The following is a 17,889-nucleotide window of genomic DNA, read 5'->3' on the forward strand; positions in this document are numbered from 1 at the left end:
TAAATAAAATCAAATCACATCAAATTTTGTGGTGTTGTTGCGAAAATGGAGGTTGATTCCATTTTTGAATCCTGTGGGGACTGACTTTGAAATACTGATGATGGTTTTTTGTCCGTGAAATGGCTTGGCTGGCTGTGGCTGAGCGTAATGACCAGTGCTGCTGGTGAGGGTTATGTTTTGCTGTACGCCTGATAAGTGTAAAAGCTTTGCTGACTCCATTTGCAGCGTCAACCACTGGCTCCTTCCTGATTAGAAGTATAGAGACGAGAGCATGGGAGAAGTGTTGGGTTTTTTTCTCTTTAAAGTAAGCTTTAGTACTTTAGTATTCAGACCACTTGAATGCCTATTTGGACTCAAAAAGAGTTTTTTAAAGTTCCTATATCCATTGTAGGAGGCTCCCTGAGTATTCTCTCCTTTTTAAACAAGCCTGTCAGATATTTCTGAGCTGGTTCTTTTTTTCCTGCTAGATAATCATAGCCGGCAAACCGAGCTTCCAGTACCTCATTAGCTTACTGAAATCTGTGTCCTGTATCCCTGCAGATAACTGGAATTTAATATATATTTCTCCAAAACAAATGTTATAGACATCAGTTTTCATTTATGCAAAAGAAGAGGAAATTCATCTCCTGCTGCATATGCATGTAAGATATGGAAAAAATATATGGAGGAAAACAGGGGAGAAAAAGAGGAGACATGTAAACTGAGAGATAAAAAAAAATCTGAGGTATCCTAACTATATGTTCAAGCTTCAGGCAATGGCATTTCTATGAAGCAAAACATCTCATGAAGCTATTAGTGGTTTTGAGTACCCAAGGAATTCTGGGCTAGGCCTGTAATACAGAAAGAAATGACTGTTATTTTTAATGAGAATATAGAAGTTAAAGAATTATGAAACTGCTTCAGACTGGAGGCTGTTCTAGTTCCATCTGCTGTCTCCAGCATAACAATACCGGGTCCATCAGAACAAGAAATATATACTCTGCAGTAGGCGAGCGTAGGACAGTTTTCTCCCCTGCTCTCTCTCACATCTGCACTAGGCTGTCCTGATCTGGGTGAGATGGCTTTAAAGATCCGATCATGAGGTTAGTTTAACATAGTTTCCAAACTGTTTGTGTACATCAGCAAGTGTAAAAGGTAGGTACATGAAGCAAGAACCAGCATTTTCTAGTGAGTAGTTTTATTTATTTAGTAGTTTTATATATCCTTCATTCATTGCTTCTGCACGGACCATTGGGTTGTTCATACACACAGAGTAACACGTACGTCCACGCTTCTCACCCTGATGCCTGCCAGCCAGATGGCCTAGTCTGTCACCCAGCAAATAAAAACAGAAAGAAAACTCAACCCTTCAGCCCTGATTTTTAAGATGGCAGAGGATTTGTAGACTCTTTTTGTCCTGTGGGTCTCCCAGAGGAGGAGCTGGGATGGGAATCCAGGAGTGAGGCAGTGGTGTTCACATTCAGACGCTTTGGTCCAAACACTTTATTTGTTGTAGGAAACAGATTAATAAGTAATAATAACCATAGATATGATTACCCTGCAATTCCCCAGCTCTGACTACCTATCCTATACTATGACTATGAAATGCAAACTTGCCCTGTACCCTCTAAAGTAAGTACCATGAACAATATATATGGCATAATTTTATTGATTTTGCAAATTTTTACAGAATTAATAGTGTTATTAAATAATAAAGGGTCAAACTGTGCACTTAATGACTGTGGTAGAAATAATGGGAAGTCTTTGGCAAAGGCTGCTCTGGAGATATTAAAAGAAGAAGTGACTGTAGTAACTGTTGGAGTGAATTTGAGGAATCCCAGTTGATGGGAACCTGTCTGTTCCATTGCAGGAGAAGGAAGATCATTTTGAATCTGTTCAGCTGAAATCTTCAAGAGCCCAGAATATATGAAGAATTAATGCTGCCTTCAAAGAAACAAACCTAATTTCTATTTTTACAGGACCATATTTTAAACATATTCTGGCACACATTGTAGTGGTGATCTTGGTGAGAAATGCTTGGCCATTTAGGAGGAAAGAAGACAGGGAGCAAACCAGAAAATTGGATTGCCTTACCATGTGATTGAGTACCTTGCCAAAAAAGAAAGCAGACGCTTGGATTCCATACTGGGAATGAAATTCAACTCAGGAAGAGATATACATACTGCAAATAAAATGAATTTTTTGGATTCACCTGGGCATCGCTCAGACATGCCATATGATTTATAGGTACCTTTCATTTCGTATCACTCCTTCTACACTTATTCATAAGAAATGATTTTCAGAGAGGCCTGAAACCTCCTGCAAAAGTTGTGTATTGTCCTTTAGTAGCATAACTGAGTCTCTCTTAAAATCAGAATTGTGAATGGTACTCAAAATGAGCCTCAGGTGAGTTTTGATCTTTGGAAAATACTTTTGATTTTAGTGCTTTGAAGGGCTGGATGGTCTGTGTTGGCTTCTAACACAAGAGGCATGGTGGTGTACCTGCAAGTTGAACCCATTCTGATGCCTAAGTCATGGCCATCAGGGCTGGGGTAAAAGCTGGTGCTATTCGGTTTAAATGTGTTAACTGCTGTTGTATGAATCGTAGGTCTGGGCCCATGAGTTTACGGGCAGTAGCAGGCTCAAACTCTATAAAGAGAAGGAAAGTGATACCTACAGTGCAAGTTGCACTTGTCCCTCTTTGTGGAAGCTTGTCCTTTCAAGAGAGGTCGTTGGCAGTTTCAGCCCCCTCCCTTGGGCTGCCAATACGTCGCCTTTCCCTGGGTTGCAAACCAACAGAACCAGAACTCTGGAGGTAGAGCAAGAACCTCTACTTCTGGAAATCAGGGGTTGGCTTTGTCAGTTGGGAGGCTTATTAGAAATACTCAGCCATCTCTATTCCTGGACCCACGCAAAGAACAAGGATGGATGCCCAGCAGAGCTGAGCATGGGTTACGTACTTGCACAGCCCAGCATCTAAATGCTTTCTGCTGTCAAGGCAAGTACCTGCTTTGGAAGAAGGGCACGAAATGGTGCCTTGAAAACTGGTGGTTAGATGGACTTTTTCATAAAATCAGCCACATTATAAGCATGTGATCTTCATAATACCCACTGTAAAAATTTCCTGAAATTCCCACTGAGGTCAAACTCAAAGGAATCTGAAACTTAGGCAAAAAATATTTGAGTAAAATTATGCAAGACTTGTATAGAGACAGGAGAAAATGAGGAATGATTCTTGTGTTGACCTCTGGTCAGACTCATATTTCCATTATAGCAAAATTATGTGAATTGTGGAATGCATTAAAAGCAGAAAAGACACATGGGCAGAAATGGTCTTTTTACTATAAGGAATATAGATTTTTGATTTTATATGACTGAGCTAGATCTATCAATAAAAGAGGGCCCGCTTTTAAGTAAAATTTAAATTAAACTGAATTTTCTGCACTCTAAATATTTTATTATACTATAGGTGTGGACAAAAATTTTATGAAGTTTAGATGAATTTTTTTCTTTAGGGAAAATTCAGCTCAGTTATTTTATATCTCCAGTCAAAGAACACAGGCTTTACTCTTTTGATGGGAGATACTTCAGACATCTTAACTGAAGTGATGTACATTTTTTGTTGTTCTTGAAAAGGCACTTCACTTTCCCAACAAAGATTTTTATGGGATATTGTTGAATGTATATTAAATACACATTCCTTTTTGTATATTTTGTACCATTGCACACTTATTATTGTACATTGTATTTGTTGTCATGATGTCATTTATATATGGTTGTCAAAGATGATATGCTCACGGAGTAAATGGTTATGGCTTTGGGATTTCACTTCTTGGATCTTTTATGAAGAGGGTTTTTATGTTGTTGATTTTTATTCAACTAGTGTGCTGTAGCATCAAAGATATATATCTGATGGGCATTCATAAAATAAAGTGAAAATATATTTGAAACTTTGGACTTGGGATGTTTGGTGGAACTGCAGCCTTTCCTGAACATTGCAGGTCTGCAGTGGTGGCGAGAGCTTTTCACTGCCATCAAACTGCATCTGTCTACTTCTCCTTTAATTTTTTCCCTTCTGTGTCCTTATGTTTTCCAAGCCATAATTACAGTTCATTCTCCAGAACATAATTTCTTCTTTCATCACTGGACCCATACCTCTGAAATGTCAAAATGCCTTAATTTTTATGAACTATATTTAATTTGACTTAATACCACAGAGGGTTTGTTTGGTTCCCTTCTCTTTCCCTCTTATTTCCAAATAAAGTAGAGAGTGGAAATTTTTTGTCAGCTCTGACAGACTTTGCTGTATGACCCTTCTCAGCTCTGCTTCCAAATGGTTTGTCATGATATTGTTGAAAATTCTTCCAGGCAATCTAATAGCAAATCTGGTGCAGTGCTAACATAGTGGGATTCAAACCAATACTGTAGACTTTATTTACCTCAAAATAAGAAAATCACATTTTCCAACAATTAAGCAAGTTAAACCTCGTGTATTTTAGCTGACTTCTGCTATTCTTTTCTTTCTGTTAAAGATATAGTAGAGAGGGAAAGTTTCCATTTTCCCAAAAGAGGCAAATTTTGGAAGCCTTTAACACTTCATTAAGAAATCAGCTGTCTGTGACCTCTTCTAGTACTCTGCCAAAATATACTTACAGCAACCTTCCCCTTTTCTCCCACATGGAATCACATCAGAAGCTGTTATTTGACGCCATAAAACAATGTGAATCAGTCTGTTATGTGTTCACTTGATTAAACGGAATGCATTTTATTGCTGCATTTGCATGCTTTTCTTTGAAATCAGGAGTCAAGCAACCGAATCTCTTTGAGGATTAAGCACATTTTAGTGGTGTCTCTGTATAAATTATTGGCAAATTAGCAGAATGTTATTGTCTCAGCTTTGACAGTGCTTGCTAGGGGGGAAATGTGCAAAGAATGTTTTCTATCTTGGCTCTGATTATGTTGGTTGATTTATGTAATATATAATATGATTGATTAAGAGTCTAGGTTTGAGGAAAATTAAGTGTCTTAGAGCCACAATGGGCAGCTACTGAGTAGCTTGAAGGAGCTGTCATCTTTGTTCAAAGAAAGGATTTGACTATATGTTCTTGAAAAAGAGGTTCTGGGACTCTTTGTTATTAAAGGGGTAAGTTTGCATTTTTTGGTCTGTCTGTCCTGCTAGAGCCAGTAGTACCCATAAGATCGAGGTACTTCTTAATTCTAATCAGACAAGATAGCAGCAGATATTGCTGTTTAGGAGCCAGTGGTTGCCGACTCATCTCTGGCAGTGGCCAACACAAACGCTTCAATGTAAGAGTAAAAGCAGTTACAATTGGTGCTGACACACCAATGGGGATGACCTCTCTTCCTAAGCAAGGAATGTTGCTGGCTGGTCCATACCATGAAGCATGGAGGTCTTAAATAGCTATTCTAGGGAATGTAACAGGGAGTGAAAACCTCAGGAGAAATCTTGGGAAGTTCTGCTTATCTTTGGTGGTGTTCTCTCTTAGTCTTTCCCACTGTATAATTCTTTTCCTGAATCCCTTTGTTTTTATTTCTTGCTGATTTGAATGCTCGTGAACTGTGCAAACATGTAAGGAGATCGGAACAGAAATAAAAGGAGGTCAGGCTCATCCTAAAATACACAATGTGTGTCACAACTTATGGTGACATCCCCAGCCACCTGGCTGGACGTGCCCACACTGAATACATGCAGCAGGAGCAAGGGAGACATGAGAAGCGAGTTGATCATAAGCTGCTACCGCGTTTTAGTTATTTCTCTGGATGTATAGAGTTGGACCTCATCAGGAAGAAAACTTTAAGGTTCCCTATATTGTGTGGCTGGTTCTCTAACACCACCTAAAAGCCAAAGCGAGGTTGTGTGGATGTGTGTTTGCTTGAATAAAAGACGTGCAAGAGTGACCTCTGAGAGCTCTGCTGTTCTATACAGCCTGTTCCTGTCCTTGCCTCCTTCCATATTTAAAATGGCAACGTATTAGAAAGTCACTCTCTTTAGGGGTAACGTGTTCTGTTTTCCAGCGGTGAAGTCGTTATCTGGCTTGCCGTTGCTGCCGCAGAAGGAGCGTTGGTGTGTGTAGGGAAGCGGCACTGCTGGGGAGAGAGAAGACCCTTCCTGGCCCTGCCATTTCCTTAGAGGCAGGAGAAGCGAGAAGACCGGCATTCCAGATCTCCCCCAGCCCTTGCTTCCTACCCATCCCCTTCCTATTGCAAGAAGAGCCCAGCCTGGCCTTGCTCGCTTTTCTTCTTGCAGGGACAAAACTCGGCTTCGCCTACGTTGCTGAGAAGTTTTGAGGTGGCTCTGGATAAACAGCTTCTGCCCTTCATCTTGCAGCCTGCAAGCGTTAATGAGTAGGCCATGACATCATGGAAATCAGACTGTGTTTGGTGATGAGTTAAGGGTTTGTTTTGGTGTCCCTTATTCTAAATGGACTAATGGGGTGAAGGATTGCAGCAGAAACCTCTTTAACCAGAGATGAGACCCCCGGGTGGAGCCAGGATATTTTGGTCATTTTGCACTGATTTTTGGGGGGATTTGTTTTGTTCAGGCAGGACATGATATTTTTAAGTAGGTTTTTATCATTTTGAAACAGGTGCTAGAGGTTTTCAATTTGAAAAGACAATTCCTCTTGAAATTTCTTTGGCTATGACTAAAACCAGTTGTGTTCAATCAATTCAGGAAAAAACAGTCACTTGAAGGCAAAATAAAATGTTTTGCTTTACCGTGGTGGATTTTGGTTTTGCTTTCAAACTTCACTCAAGTCTTAAAAAAGAAACACCTCTCCTACAACCCCCCCCCACAAAACCCATAACAAAACCCACATCCAATATGAAGAACAAAGACAAAAAAAGGAAAACCCAAACGTTGTTTACTTCAGATTGACCTGCAATGATTTTTTTGAATTTTATTTTTCTGCTCAACCAATAAAAAAAAGTGATCAGTTTTCCACAAACCTTTCTGCACTCTTGATTTATATCAGAGAGCTAAGATACTCTGAAGTTACAGCTTCTGAATGAAAAACTAATCTTTTCTGCAGCCTCCAGTAAGAGACTGTAGATGCTGGGTTAAGCCTTGCTCTCATCCCCAGCATTTCCCCCAGTTGGTAGCGCTCAGAGCAGTGTGACGACTGTTCGTGCTACAGCCAAGGTACTTGGGGCTCCCATCCACCATGCAAGGAACCATGACTGGACCCACTGTGCTTTGAGGCAAATTACTCAAATTTTTACGTATGACAGGAGCAATAAGGAGACCACCAGAGGTTTATACTCTAAAGCCAAGTTTTACACAAATAGGAACAAAAACTATGAACTGTTTTAAACAGAGAAACTAAAATCATGAAGTGAGACAACATTAAAAAAAAAAAAAAAGAAAAGGCATTTTCATGCCAGTGTGGTGTGCAAGGCCTCTGCCAGACTTTGATATTTTCCTTTTTGTTTTGTTGTGTTTTGAAACTGGATTACCTGAATCATCAGGGGCAATACCAGATAATCTGCATCCTTGGACATCCAACAGAAAGTAGTGAAAGGCTTTCAAGACAAGACCAAGTACAAAAATGTCAGGAACATTCAGTGGAGCTGGAACTCCAGAGCTCTACGTGCTTTGGGGGGGTTTTTTGTATGAAAAACCCACGTACAAGTGGCTTTCAAAACACCTAAGTATTCGTAACACATATTCAGATGCAGACATTGGATCATTTTCTCAATAGTCCTATTGAAATGAATAAAAACTCTGGGACAGTAAGATCCTCACCTGCTATGAATTAGCTTCAGTGATGCCAATTTGGATTCTAGGGGTGGAATTAATCTGACACAATGCCTTTATTTTCAGTGCAAACGTTGTGATCTGAGCAAGCTGTGCTAGCCTTTGTTTGGAGAGATTCATCTCAGCCTAAAGTAGCAGTCTGAGATAAGCCAGGGGAATTGTGTCTACCTCCCTCCACTGACTACAAAGGGAGAAGAGGTTGACGATCTCATATGCAGCTATTTATACTGTAGACAATGAATGTTAGGTGAGGTGGATTTGACCTTGATTGTTGCTTTTCATAAAGGTTGAGAAGAAATTCTCATTGGCTTAGGCATTTTTTAGAGCTCCATAAAGATAACGTAGATCCAGGGACATCAGCACTATGGTCAGATATTTTGACCTCTTGCCATACTGTGAACAGCTGCTTAATCCATAGAAGAGCACAGAAAGGTCAAATGAATGTAGCTTCCCAACTTGAGATGCTTTAAGGGGTCTTGGTTTAGAAAGCAAGACTCCCAACCTGTCAAAGCTTGCCCCTTGTGGGAACCAAGCCCAAAACATCAGGCACTTCAGAGCTTGTGGAGAGAAAGAAGCTGAATGCAGGGCTCTACATGTAAAGTGGGTTGAGCAATGCCTATTTTGGGGAAAGTCACAGGGATTTTTGTACTAGACAGCTCCGTGATGCAGAGACTTAAATAGCTGCTGGTATAGCCAGTTGCAGAAGTGTAGACATCACGAGGTCTTTGCTGGTGGATATGTGGATGTCCAGAAAGAATAGGCATCTATCTGTGAGCAGGAATTTTAAGAACCCGCATCTTTAATTTTGACATTCAAAATAACAGCTACTTCCTTTGCCAGTTCAGCCCTAAGTGTTTGCACATTTCCAGAAATCAGTAAAAACATCTGCAAGCACAGGAGAACTGGGCTCCAGAGAACTTGTACATCCAACAGTGTGAGTCTGTAGCGTCTGCCTTTCAAGCCTCAGTGGTGTTGCCTTTGAAGTCAATGAGAATTTTGCTATTGACCTCAGCTGGAATGAGATCAACGGGAACAAGCCCTTAGGTAAATATGCCCAGACACATTAATCAAAGGTGTGTTTGTTTCCTTAATGACTTATTGGACCCAGCAGAAGGGAGGATTTCAGAATGTTTCAATAGAGTTAGGGCAGCTTTAAGAGTGCAGTTATAAAAGGCAGATTTTAAAGTTATTTTACAATTGTCTAAGTAGCCGGTATGTGTGTCTTGAATCGTTTGGTTTGAATGCAAAGGTCACCCCAGAGACGTGTGTAAATGTCTCCTGTATTTCTCTTTTTTGACTTCTTTTGGTCTCTGTTTCAGCGGTGCTCCAATTACCTTTCATGGCACTGTTGATGCAGATAAACTGAACCAGCTTTGTTTTGGCTGGAGGTACAAAACAGTCTTAGCTAATTTTCTTACAGATTTTCTTCCATATCTTTGCCAACCTAATCTAAAATCTCTTTGGTTTTTTATATGCTACCAATCTATTGTGTGCATGACAGCATTAAGTTATGCCAAATGAGTGAACCAGCGGTCAAAAATTTTTTGCTAATATCTCATTGAGACACAATTAGACATTTTCACTTTTGAAAATTACCCTACATTTTAATAACAAGAAGAGCACTTGAGATGCTTTAATAATGTGCATTATTTTTTTTTAAGGAGAGGGAATTTATACTTGACCCTGACAAAGCATTCATTGTAAGCACATATTATGTGATACAGATTTCGTAACACAGGCACAGACCCGTACACAGATACATGTGTACACACACTAGTACTGTAGACTTTTTTATCTTTTTACCCATCCTGATGTCTAGAGAAATGTAATGACCTTGAGGGGGGAAGAAACAAAAATGAAACCATGCTGAAAAACTTTTACCTCTTTATTATTGGTGCCTTTACATTAATACTGCTGTTTTGTGCTGAGAAAACCAATCTGTTACACGTAAGGTAACTGTAATATACAACATAGAAATGCAGTCTAAGTTAATTACAACAAGGAGCTACAAAAAAATTTCGTAGGAAAGAAGTCACCTAACATTGCAACTGTGCTTGCAACAAATCACTCCCTTACTGCAGGACTATGCACATTGTGAACCATGGTTATTTACATGTCCCTTATGACCGTTAACAACAGAAGGGCTAAAATCAGTCTAAAAAGTTCCAGAACATCACTATATACTGTACAATCCTCAAAAATAATTTATTACACTGTTTCTAAAAAAAGGTACTAGTTTTGTTTTGATTTCTTATGTTTTCTGGTGTTTTCCGGAGTGCACAACATGTGCAAAATTTTGCCTAACAGTCTAAAAACTCAAGAACTGAACTGCAAGTCACAATCACAGAGATGAAGTGGTGGAGTCCAGAACTTCCCTTCCATTGCAGACGGTCGGTACGTACATACTAGCAGATGCTGAAAGAGAAAGAGGGGGGGGGGAAAACTGACTTCAGTGTAGTGAAAAATTACAACACATAGGATTAGAATTTATGTTGATCTGGGCCATCTGACCCAATTTAACCAAGATGCTCAATGAAAAGTCAGTGTATGTGACTCTGTCAACAGTGGAGGTGATGGAGGTGCTGCTTGCACCTCTACCAGGCGATTCAGCTCTGAGGCTGAAGCATCCTCTGGAGGAAAATGATTTCTCTTTGCCAACCATTGCGAGCTCTTAGGGTGACTAAGCTTCTCCAAGAAGAGTCTGAATAAAATACATGAATTTTTTTTGATGATTCTGCACCACTGGGTCTCAGTTTATAGCTCTTTGCATGCTAGTGTGAACTAATATAGCTAGAGTGGTACTAAGGTATCCCTGTTGAATAAAAAGTGAATCTTTGGATTTTTCGTGTTTTATTGGCAAGAAATGCTAAGGTCTGATCCTTTGAGCTTTCACATAATTGGAATGGACATTCCTGAAATAAAACATATGCATTTTTAAATCCAGGAGAGAATCCACCTCTGCATATTAGGACTGTGTGTTGGTCTACTTTTTAAATAAAAAAAAGATTTCTAAGTACATGTTGGATGGAGTGAAGAAATTTTTGAATAACTGAATTTGAAAGCAAGATTATTTCTCACCTAATCCCAGAATATTTTCTGCCCATAATACCCTTCATTTCTAGGAGCTCCAAATCAGGATTCAATGTGTATCCAGAGATGAGGGCCAGATTTTGATGCCCTTATCTACATTGCCTAATATTTTATACAACAGGTTTTCATTGCTTCCGTGATATGACAATTGAATCTGAGTATCAGAATGTATATCTAAATGTATGTGTATTTTGACTGTAGGATGTATTACCATTCTGCCAAAGTCTTGTGGATTTTAATTTAAAAGCAAGCTGGTTTGTCCATCTTTGTTAAAATTATCCATTGGGCATCAGGAATATGTTTTCAGATACTCCGTGACATCTCTGCTCACGGCACCATAAAGCTGTTTTTTGAAAGATACATTAGGTTAATGATAACAGTGACCCAGAGAAATGTGATGCCTTCACCAAAGAAAACACACGGCAAGCAATGACTTAGTAAACTCAATCATCCAGTGTAAAAAGCAATTTATGCAGCTGACAAGGGCATGCTCAATCTTCCAAAACTGGTGCTGGCTACACTCTCAGTTGCAGACTGGTTCTTTAAAGAGGCTCAGCATCATTTTTAGAACAAGTCATTCTTTCTTCAAACCAGCTACTATTTCTAATTCTTTCATTGACTGAATAAATATTGCATGGAAAACAGAACTGCTTTAACAGGAGAAATTTAGAGGCACCTATTGGACTAACCTACTACTCAGAGGGCAGGACATTCCTGATAAACAGGAGAGCCAAGAATGAGCCCCTGCTCTGAATGAGGTAGATGGATTCTGAGCTCCCACAACATGGATATGTGTTGTGAGTCACATACATGAAAGCAGTCCATGTAGGTAAAAGGTCACAGGGCATCGTGTCTATGATTTTGTGAAAATTAACTATCGGGTTTTGTATTTGGTTTTTAACGGGGTATAATATGGCAGCACATTGACCTGAAATTTTTATTACGGTTGTTATTTTTGTTTCTACTTATTGTTGGCAAATAGAAAAATGGGTACTGCTTAGGAGACCTGATTCAAAACCCTGTTCTACTGCAGTATGACTGCAGGCAAAAGCATTTTGTTCCTGTGAACATCAGTCGCCCACCCAGAACTTTTCTCGCTTCAGGGTTTTTTTGAAGTCCAACACACTGAAGAGCATGAATAGCTCAGATACTACAGTAACTGGTTTAGAAGGATGTCAAAGCTGGGCAGAGAAATATGGTGGTAGACAAGAAACGAGTGGCCTTGCCTTTTGGGTTCCCAGGCTTCCTCCACAGCATGTATCTCTCTTGTAGTGCTGGGAGGCTGTTATTAACCCTGCTGGGTGGAGTAAAGTGTTCACACTGAGCATCCAGCTGTCTCTGGGACAGAACAGAAGATCTTGCTTTTCCTTACAGACCTGAGCAATGCTAATCACTGGCCCTGCAGTGTTCTGAGTTTCACATTGTGTCTTACAGCAGCAGCCAAGGAGTTTTCTGAAATATTGCTGGGTCTGCTGGAGACACTTCATCTCCATTTCGCCTTTTGTTGCGGCCAACTACAAATGTGTGACATGACCAGAAGTCTTGATTTGGCTGCAAACCATACTTTTGATCTCCTCTTTCCTGGCCGTCCCTGGTTTTGCTTAAATAATCCAAGGCAAAGAACCAGAGGTGAAATGCAAGAACCCAGCACTGCCATGGGCACCTTGCAGCGTTCCTACCTAGTCAGGAACAGGCAGATTCTAGATGTCTGTGTGCCACCTCCTCTACTCGTGCTCACAGCTGGACAGCTGTGAGTTAATCATGTATAAAAGCCATATATCAGGGCTAGTTTGAAGCAAGGGCTGGGAAAATAAATTCTGAGAGAGAAAATTTACCAGCCTGGCTATAAACAGTAGCTTCAAGTCTTTTTCTTCCCCCTGTGGAGGACACCCGGAGGAGCTCAAGTCTGTGTGCAGCTCTCCATGTGGACGCGGATGAATGACATCTTCTGGGTGTAAAAGCTCAGCCTGAATCATGCAGGTGCTTAAATCAGTCCTGAGCTCACTGGGAAGTTTTATGAGTGCTGACATCCTACCTTATGGTAATGCCTCTGCCAAGCCCATAAAACAGGCCGCAGAAAAACTTGGGAACATCCCGATGAGGGAAACGTGGCAGGGAAAGCAGAACCTATGCAGCATTCTGCCAAATGTGAATTTTCAGATTCAAATAAATGTGTACAGATAAGTACGTTTCAAAATGTGTCATATACCTGGGTACACATATATCCCGCCTCTCTTCAGCTTAAATCTATATTCTTTTGTAGTCCAGACTTCAGCTGTCAAAACGATCAAAGCTCGGTGCCTCTAAAACAAGTTTCCTCACTTAGCAGTCAAGTACTCAGCTGCACTTACTTTCTGCAGAGCACGTAGCAAAGACGAGGAGCTGCATCCAGATGATGACGTGAGGTTCCCAGTTCAGCTCTCATGACCACCACCAACCACACCGCATGCAGCTCACGCGGTTGACCATTGCCTCAGGCCCTCCCTCCACTGCTCGCTTTAGGGATGTAATTGCAATACACCTTTGGAGCGAACACTTAACACTACCCAAGACCATCACGAGTGTCATCTTTTCTCGCAGCGTTTGGCCAGTTTTCGTGGTTCAAGGAACTGTGTTATAAATTGTCTGAGTCACTTGCTGTTCATGACCCACTATGCTCATAGCATTAATGGCTGATGGAGTGAAGAGGTGGTGGCAGCCCTGAGATGCAATGGAGGTGGGAACACATGGAGGTAGGAAGCACACTGCCCATTCAAGCAACTTGGGTACCCCTGTCCCCTAAAGCTCTGACAGTGAGTAAGAACAGGCTTTTCGGCTGCTGTTGTTACTAGAATGCCCTGGAGCTAATTTTGATCAGTCTCATATTAAGCAGTTTCTGACTGATGAAAACACCATCAAGACCAAAATAAAAACAAGCTGACAGCTCTGGGACTGATGAGAGGAATATTTTAGACACGGATTAGAATCAATTTGGATTACAACAGTTTTGGAGGTTTATAAATGACTAAACAGTTAAGAAAAAAAAAAGAAAATTTATTTTAAATAATTTACAAATAAATGGAAGGGAGTAAGGGAAAATTTTCCTTCTTAAAAATATTGGTGCTGATAGACACTGAGTTCTCAGTGTTATTTTCCCAAACAACTGTCCTAGATGGAAACTATAGGGCTTTTTCCATTGTATGTGATGGACCTTTTAGTCCTACTTCCAGGTCCATGTCTTGCCATGGTCCGAAAAGACCAACAAAGATGAGCAGCAGCCCTTATTCAGCTAGGTGTGAGCAGTAAAAGTAAATGACTGCAGCAAGTAGTAAGAGATTGTAGGTCTGGATTTTTTATGCTTCCCTTAATGTCTTAAAGCCATTCACAAACCTGAAAAAGTAGGCTTTTAATGTAAAGATGTGCATTGAGTATGTTTTCAGTTGCATGCATGCTTGTGCACACACATGCATTATCCGGCCGTTATAATAAAAATATAAAATTCCAAAATGCAATCCTGTACAAAAGTATCCATGAATCAAAATGGTTTCTGACTGAGCTTATTCTGTAGTACGAGAGAATTAAAAAACTTGGAAAGACCACTTATACAAAATTCATAAGGAATGAAAATAATCTCATGGGACTTACCATTTCATCAAGGGACCAAGTTTCTAAAGTTTATTAGGAATCCATTGGTCTTTTGGGAGTGCTCAGCACTTTGCACACTTGGGGCCATCCCATCTCTCTTGGTTTTAGTTTTCCAAAACAGCAAGGAGATTTTGGGTTCGGGTGTCAGGACTGGATGCTGCCCTGACTATGATGAGATGGGGGATGAGTAGAACCACATGGCTGTTCTCTTGTTAAGGGACCCTGGGCATTCACACACAGTATGGTTTGAGGTGGGAAAGCCAGGAATGACTGGGACCCCTTTACCTCCTAATCCCTGCCAATGTGATACACAGCAGGCTCCCAAAGTTCCTTCCACATTCTGTCTGAAATCTGAACTGCCAAAGGTTTCTAGCCCATTTTGAAATTCAGGCGATACTCAAAAACCTGAGGCTAGGTTAGTGTGAACTTGCTGGCAAGCCTTGCTCTGCATACCACCTTTCCTGTGTTTCTTATTCCGTGCCTCTTTATAGTTGTCATGTCCTTTTTCAATTAGCTTTCCAGGTTAGACGTGCTGTCCACAGAGCTCTGTGAACAAGGTGCTGGGTGCTCCCATGCTTGAGCAGTTAAGCTTGACACGGAAAAAACCCGACAACAACCATACAGGTGATCTGTTTTTGTTTTTTAAAAAAAAAATGAAAAAAGCCTCTGAGCGAGGAGCAACAGCCTCAAAACAAAATGACAGATGTGAATCTGCTTGGGATGAAGAGACTGAGGATGAAGGAAAGGAGGGAGGCAGAGCAGATGAGCTGTCCTTGCAACAGAGCGCTCACTACTGCTCCCAGCTGTGGCACTTACAAAGAATATTGCTCACACTCCGCATACAGATGGAGTTTGTGGCATCCCTTGTATGCGTTTGCTGCAGACTTGGAGCCTTTCCTTATAACGCAGGCGATAAAAGCCATTGAGAGCATGCTGTATCGTGGCCCAGGTCCTGTTCGCACGTCACTTTGACAGGAATACTCCAGGGCAATCTGTTCCTGTTGCTGCTGCGAGAGTGACAGCGAGTGTCAGGCTCTACTGGCTTTGTGCAGCGAGCTGGTGTCAGAGCCCATCGAAAGCTTTCTGCTGACTTGAGGGAGCTTCAGAGCGGGCTCTGAGCTGATTCCCATGGGAGGGAGATGAGTTTTTTTTTTCTCCAGACACTAATGAAGTGGTGCTTCCACCGGGTACGCAGCTCAGCCTATAAAGGTCTTTTTGTTGCTGGTAACCCCCCTATTTCGCCTTTACCCAAACCCACCGCAAACCCACATCCTTATAAAAAAGTGGCAGTTTTGTTACTTACACTGGGAGTAAGTGGTCCCGGTCCCACTGACACTGAACCTGTTGAGATGGAGTCTGTGAGTGACCACGTTCTTCTGGGGCTGGAAGAGGATGATGTGCACCTTGGGCGCGAACAAGCAGCCCAGCACAACGAAGCCGCTCAGACTCACAGAGATGCACATGGTGGTGGTTTGCACCTAGGAGAGAGTGGGTGCAAAGTGCTGTGTTTCAGTATGGAAAGCTCTGAAATGCAGAATATTAGAAGCGTTATTATACAACGGCAGGAATCACAGTCCTGGGTGTTTGCACTGGTACAGGCTGGCTTGAACGTCTGCCGCATCCTTATCTTCCACAATCCTGGGATCATAGGAGTGGGGTGCATGGTGCTGAGTGTGCCCTGTGCATGGTGCTGAGCGTGCCCTGTGTCTCTGCGTATCAGGGGGAGATTGACTGAGTGTGTTCTCCCTCAGTTGAGTACAGAAAGGATAATTCTGCTCTCTTTCTATCATCTCTCATGCCCTTAATTTTTAAATTGGTCAGGAAATCCTCTGTAACATTTACGCAATATCTGAGCAAAGCTGGCTGCAGTGGAAACCGGCTTGCACATACCATACTTTATGGGGGTTTACATTAGATTCCCCATGCAAAGCACCCATTTGAAAACCAGTTTGGTCTCCAGCCTCAATCCCAATCAGAGAAGCTGAAAAATCCCTTGCAGGAATAGAGGTGTGATTTGGAGTAAACATAAGAGCTGGTGACATTTGTCAGACTGGGGCTGAAGGGTGCCCTGACCTTGAGATGTAAGTTTTGGGGCTCAGAAATGAATTGTGAGGCTGCAGGATTTTAGCGTAGTTGTCTTGGGGCATTTGTTAGTGTAACTTTGCTGGCACTGTCTATCTTTCTTCCTTTTTGTTCAATGGTGTAACTAGGTGCCAGTTTACTGCCTCATTTTCAGTTTATATTCTTTTCTTCCAAGCAGATTCCTTAAATAAGATGTTGAATTAAACTGCTTTAAACTCTACTGCTTAATTTGAATGATCATACATCCACAGCTTGTTTTTCCTTAGTTACACTCTTGCCATCCTTGGAGATTAGCCTTCTTCCATGGGAATGCTTCTCATATCTTCTTGTCAGAAATAATTGGAGCAAAATGAAATATAGAGTAGGGAATGGACTTTTGTTGCTTTATACATACAGTGAGCACCAAGTGCTTTGTCAGCAGTGAGTATAATAAATGTGATCTTATAATACTAATTCTTTACCCAAGGCAGATGTGGCAAACACCATGAAAAGGTGCTCAGCTTTCACAGGTTGAGTGAACATGGAAAAGCCTACAGGGACAGAATGAGAAAGGGACACCTTAGTGTTTCCAGCTGCAATTTCTCCTTCACTTCTCTACATTTTGTCCACAGGGCTCTGCAGTCATTCTGGGGCACGTATTGAACCGGGCACTGTACAGGCGAAACAGGATTGGGTGTTTTCTTATAAAACAAGAATAAATGAAGGTGGTAGTTTCAAGTTAAGTTCTCTTCACTAACAAAGCCCTCCTCCCCACCCTGCACTGCTAGGGTTCGTGCCTCCCGGAGCAGCTCAGCTGGGCTGACATAATTATGCACTCAATCAATGAAATGATTTAGGTTAAAAATAGCCCCATCCCATAGGGTTCCTTTTAACCCAGGTCACTTCAGTGGTTTGATGCGTAACCCAGCCTCACTGGTAAGAGGCAGAAGAGACACTGGTGTGCTGGCAGAATGGAGGCAATCCTGCTAGACCAGGCAGGACCCACTGGCGGGGAGGAGAGCATCTTGAGACAGAATTACCCCTAAAAAATGCAGGGAGAAACTGTCTAAACAGTAGGAACTTTTGAAACCTGATTTCGTTATAGCCAGTTTAATGCCCAGACTTTTCCCTTCCTGTGTTACTGCTGGATTTCTTTCGTCTGAGGTGATCAGGCTGAAAATTCCCTTAAATGTACTAGATACAGGGGCTGCTGTGAATTTATGTTATGTGTGCTTATTTAATCATATCAGGTCTTCTTGTATCTTTGATTCTGAAATCAGTGTGGATCTCTGCATGAAAATCAATGGCATCAGAGAAAGCTGTCTTTTCCAGGAGCTGTCCTTCAGATTTTTGACAGG

The 17,889-nt window shown here is 41.3% G+C and overlaps 2 protein-coding genes across 10 annotated transcripts in view; one reads left to right on the plus strand and one right to left on the minus strand.

The window, feature by feature from the left end:
• ELAPOR2 (endosome-lysosome associated apoptosis and autophagy regulator family member 2) overlaps nucleotides 1–3,807 on the plus strand; it is a 355,914-nt gene extending 352,107 nt beyond the window's left edge. Inside the window, exon 23 of the mRNA XM_049814084.1 lies at nucleotides 1,850–3,807. Within this exon, the coding sequence (XP_049670041.1) occupies nucleotides 1,850–1,909 (60 nt within the window). The 3' untranslated portion in view covers nucleotides 1,910–3,807. The remainder of the gene's footprint in view (nucleotides 1–1,849) is intronic.
• Nucleotides 3,808–9,658: 5,851 nt separating this feature from the next.
• Nucleotides 9,659–17,889, minus strand: part of GRM3 (glutamate metabotropic receptor 3) — a 106,095-nt gene continuing 97,864 nt past the window's right edge. For all 9 annotated transcript variants that reach the window (XM_049814086.1, XM_049814091.1, XM_049814090.1 and 6 more), the window contains 2 exons: nucleotides 15,774–15,948; nucleotides 9,659–10,171 (listed from right to left, as the gene is read on the minus strand). In XM_049814086.1, the coding sequence (XP_049670043.1) occupies nucleotides 10,098–10,171; nucleotides 15,774–15,948 (249 nt within the window). In that variant the 3' untranslated portion in view covers nucleotides 9,659–10,097. The remainder of the gene's footprint in view (nucleotides 10,172–15,773; nucleotides 15,949–17,889) is intronic.

The sequence above is a fragment of the Accipiter gentilis genome, chromosome 11 (assembly GCF_929443795.1).
Source record: "Accipiter gentilis chromosome 11, bAccGen1.1, whole genome shotgun sequence".
NCBI lineage: Eukaryota > Metazoa > Chordata > Aves > Accipitriformes > Accipitridae > Astur > Astur gentilis.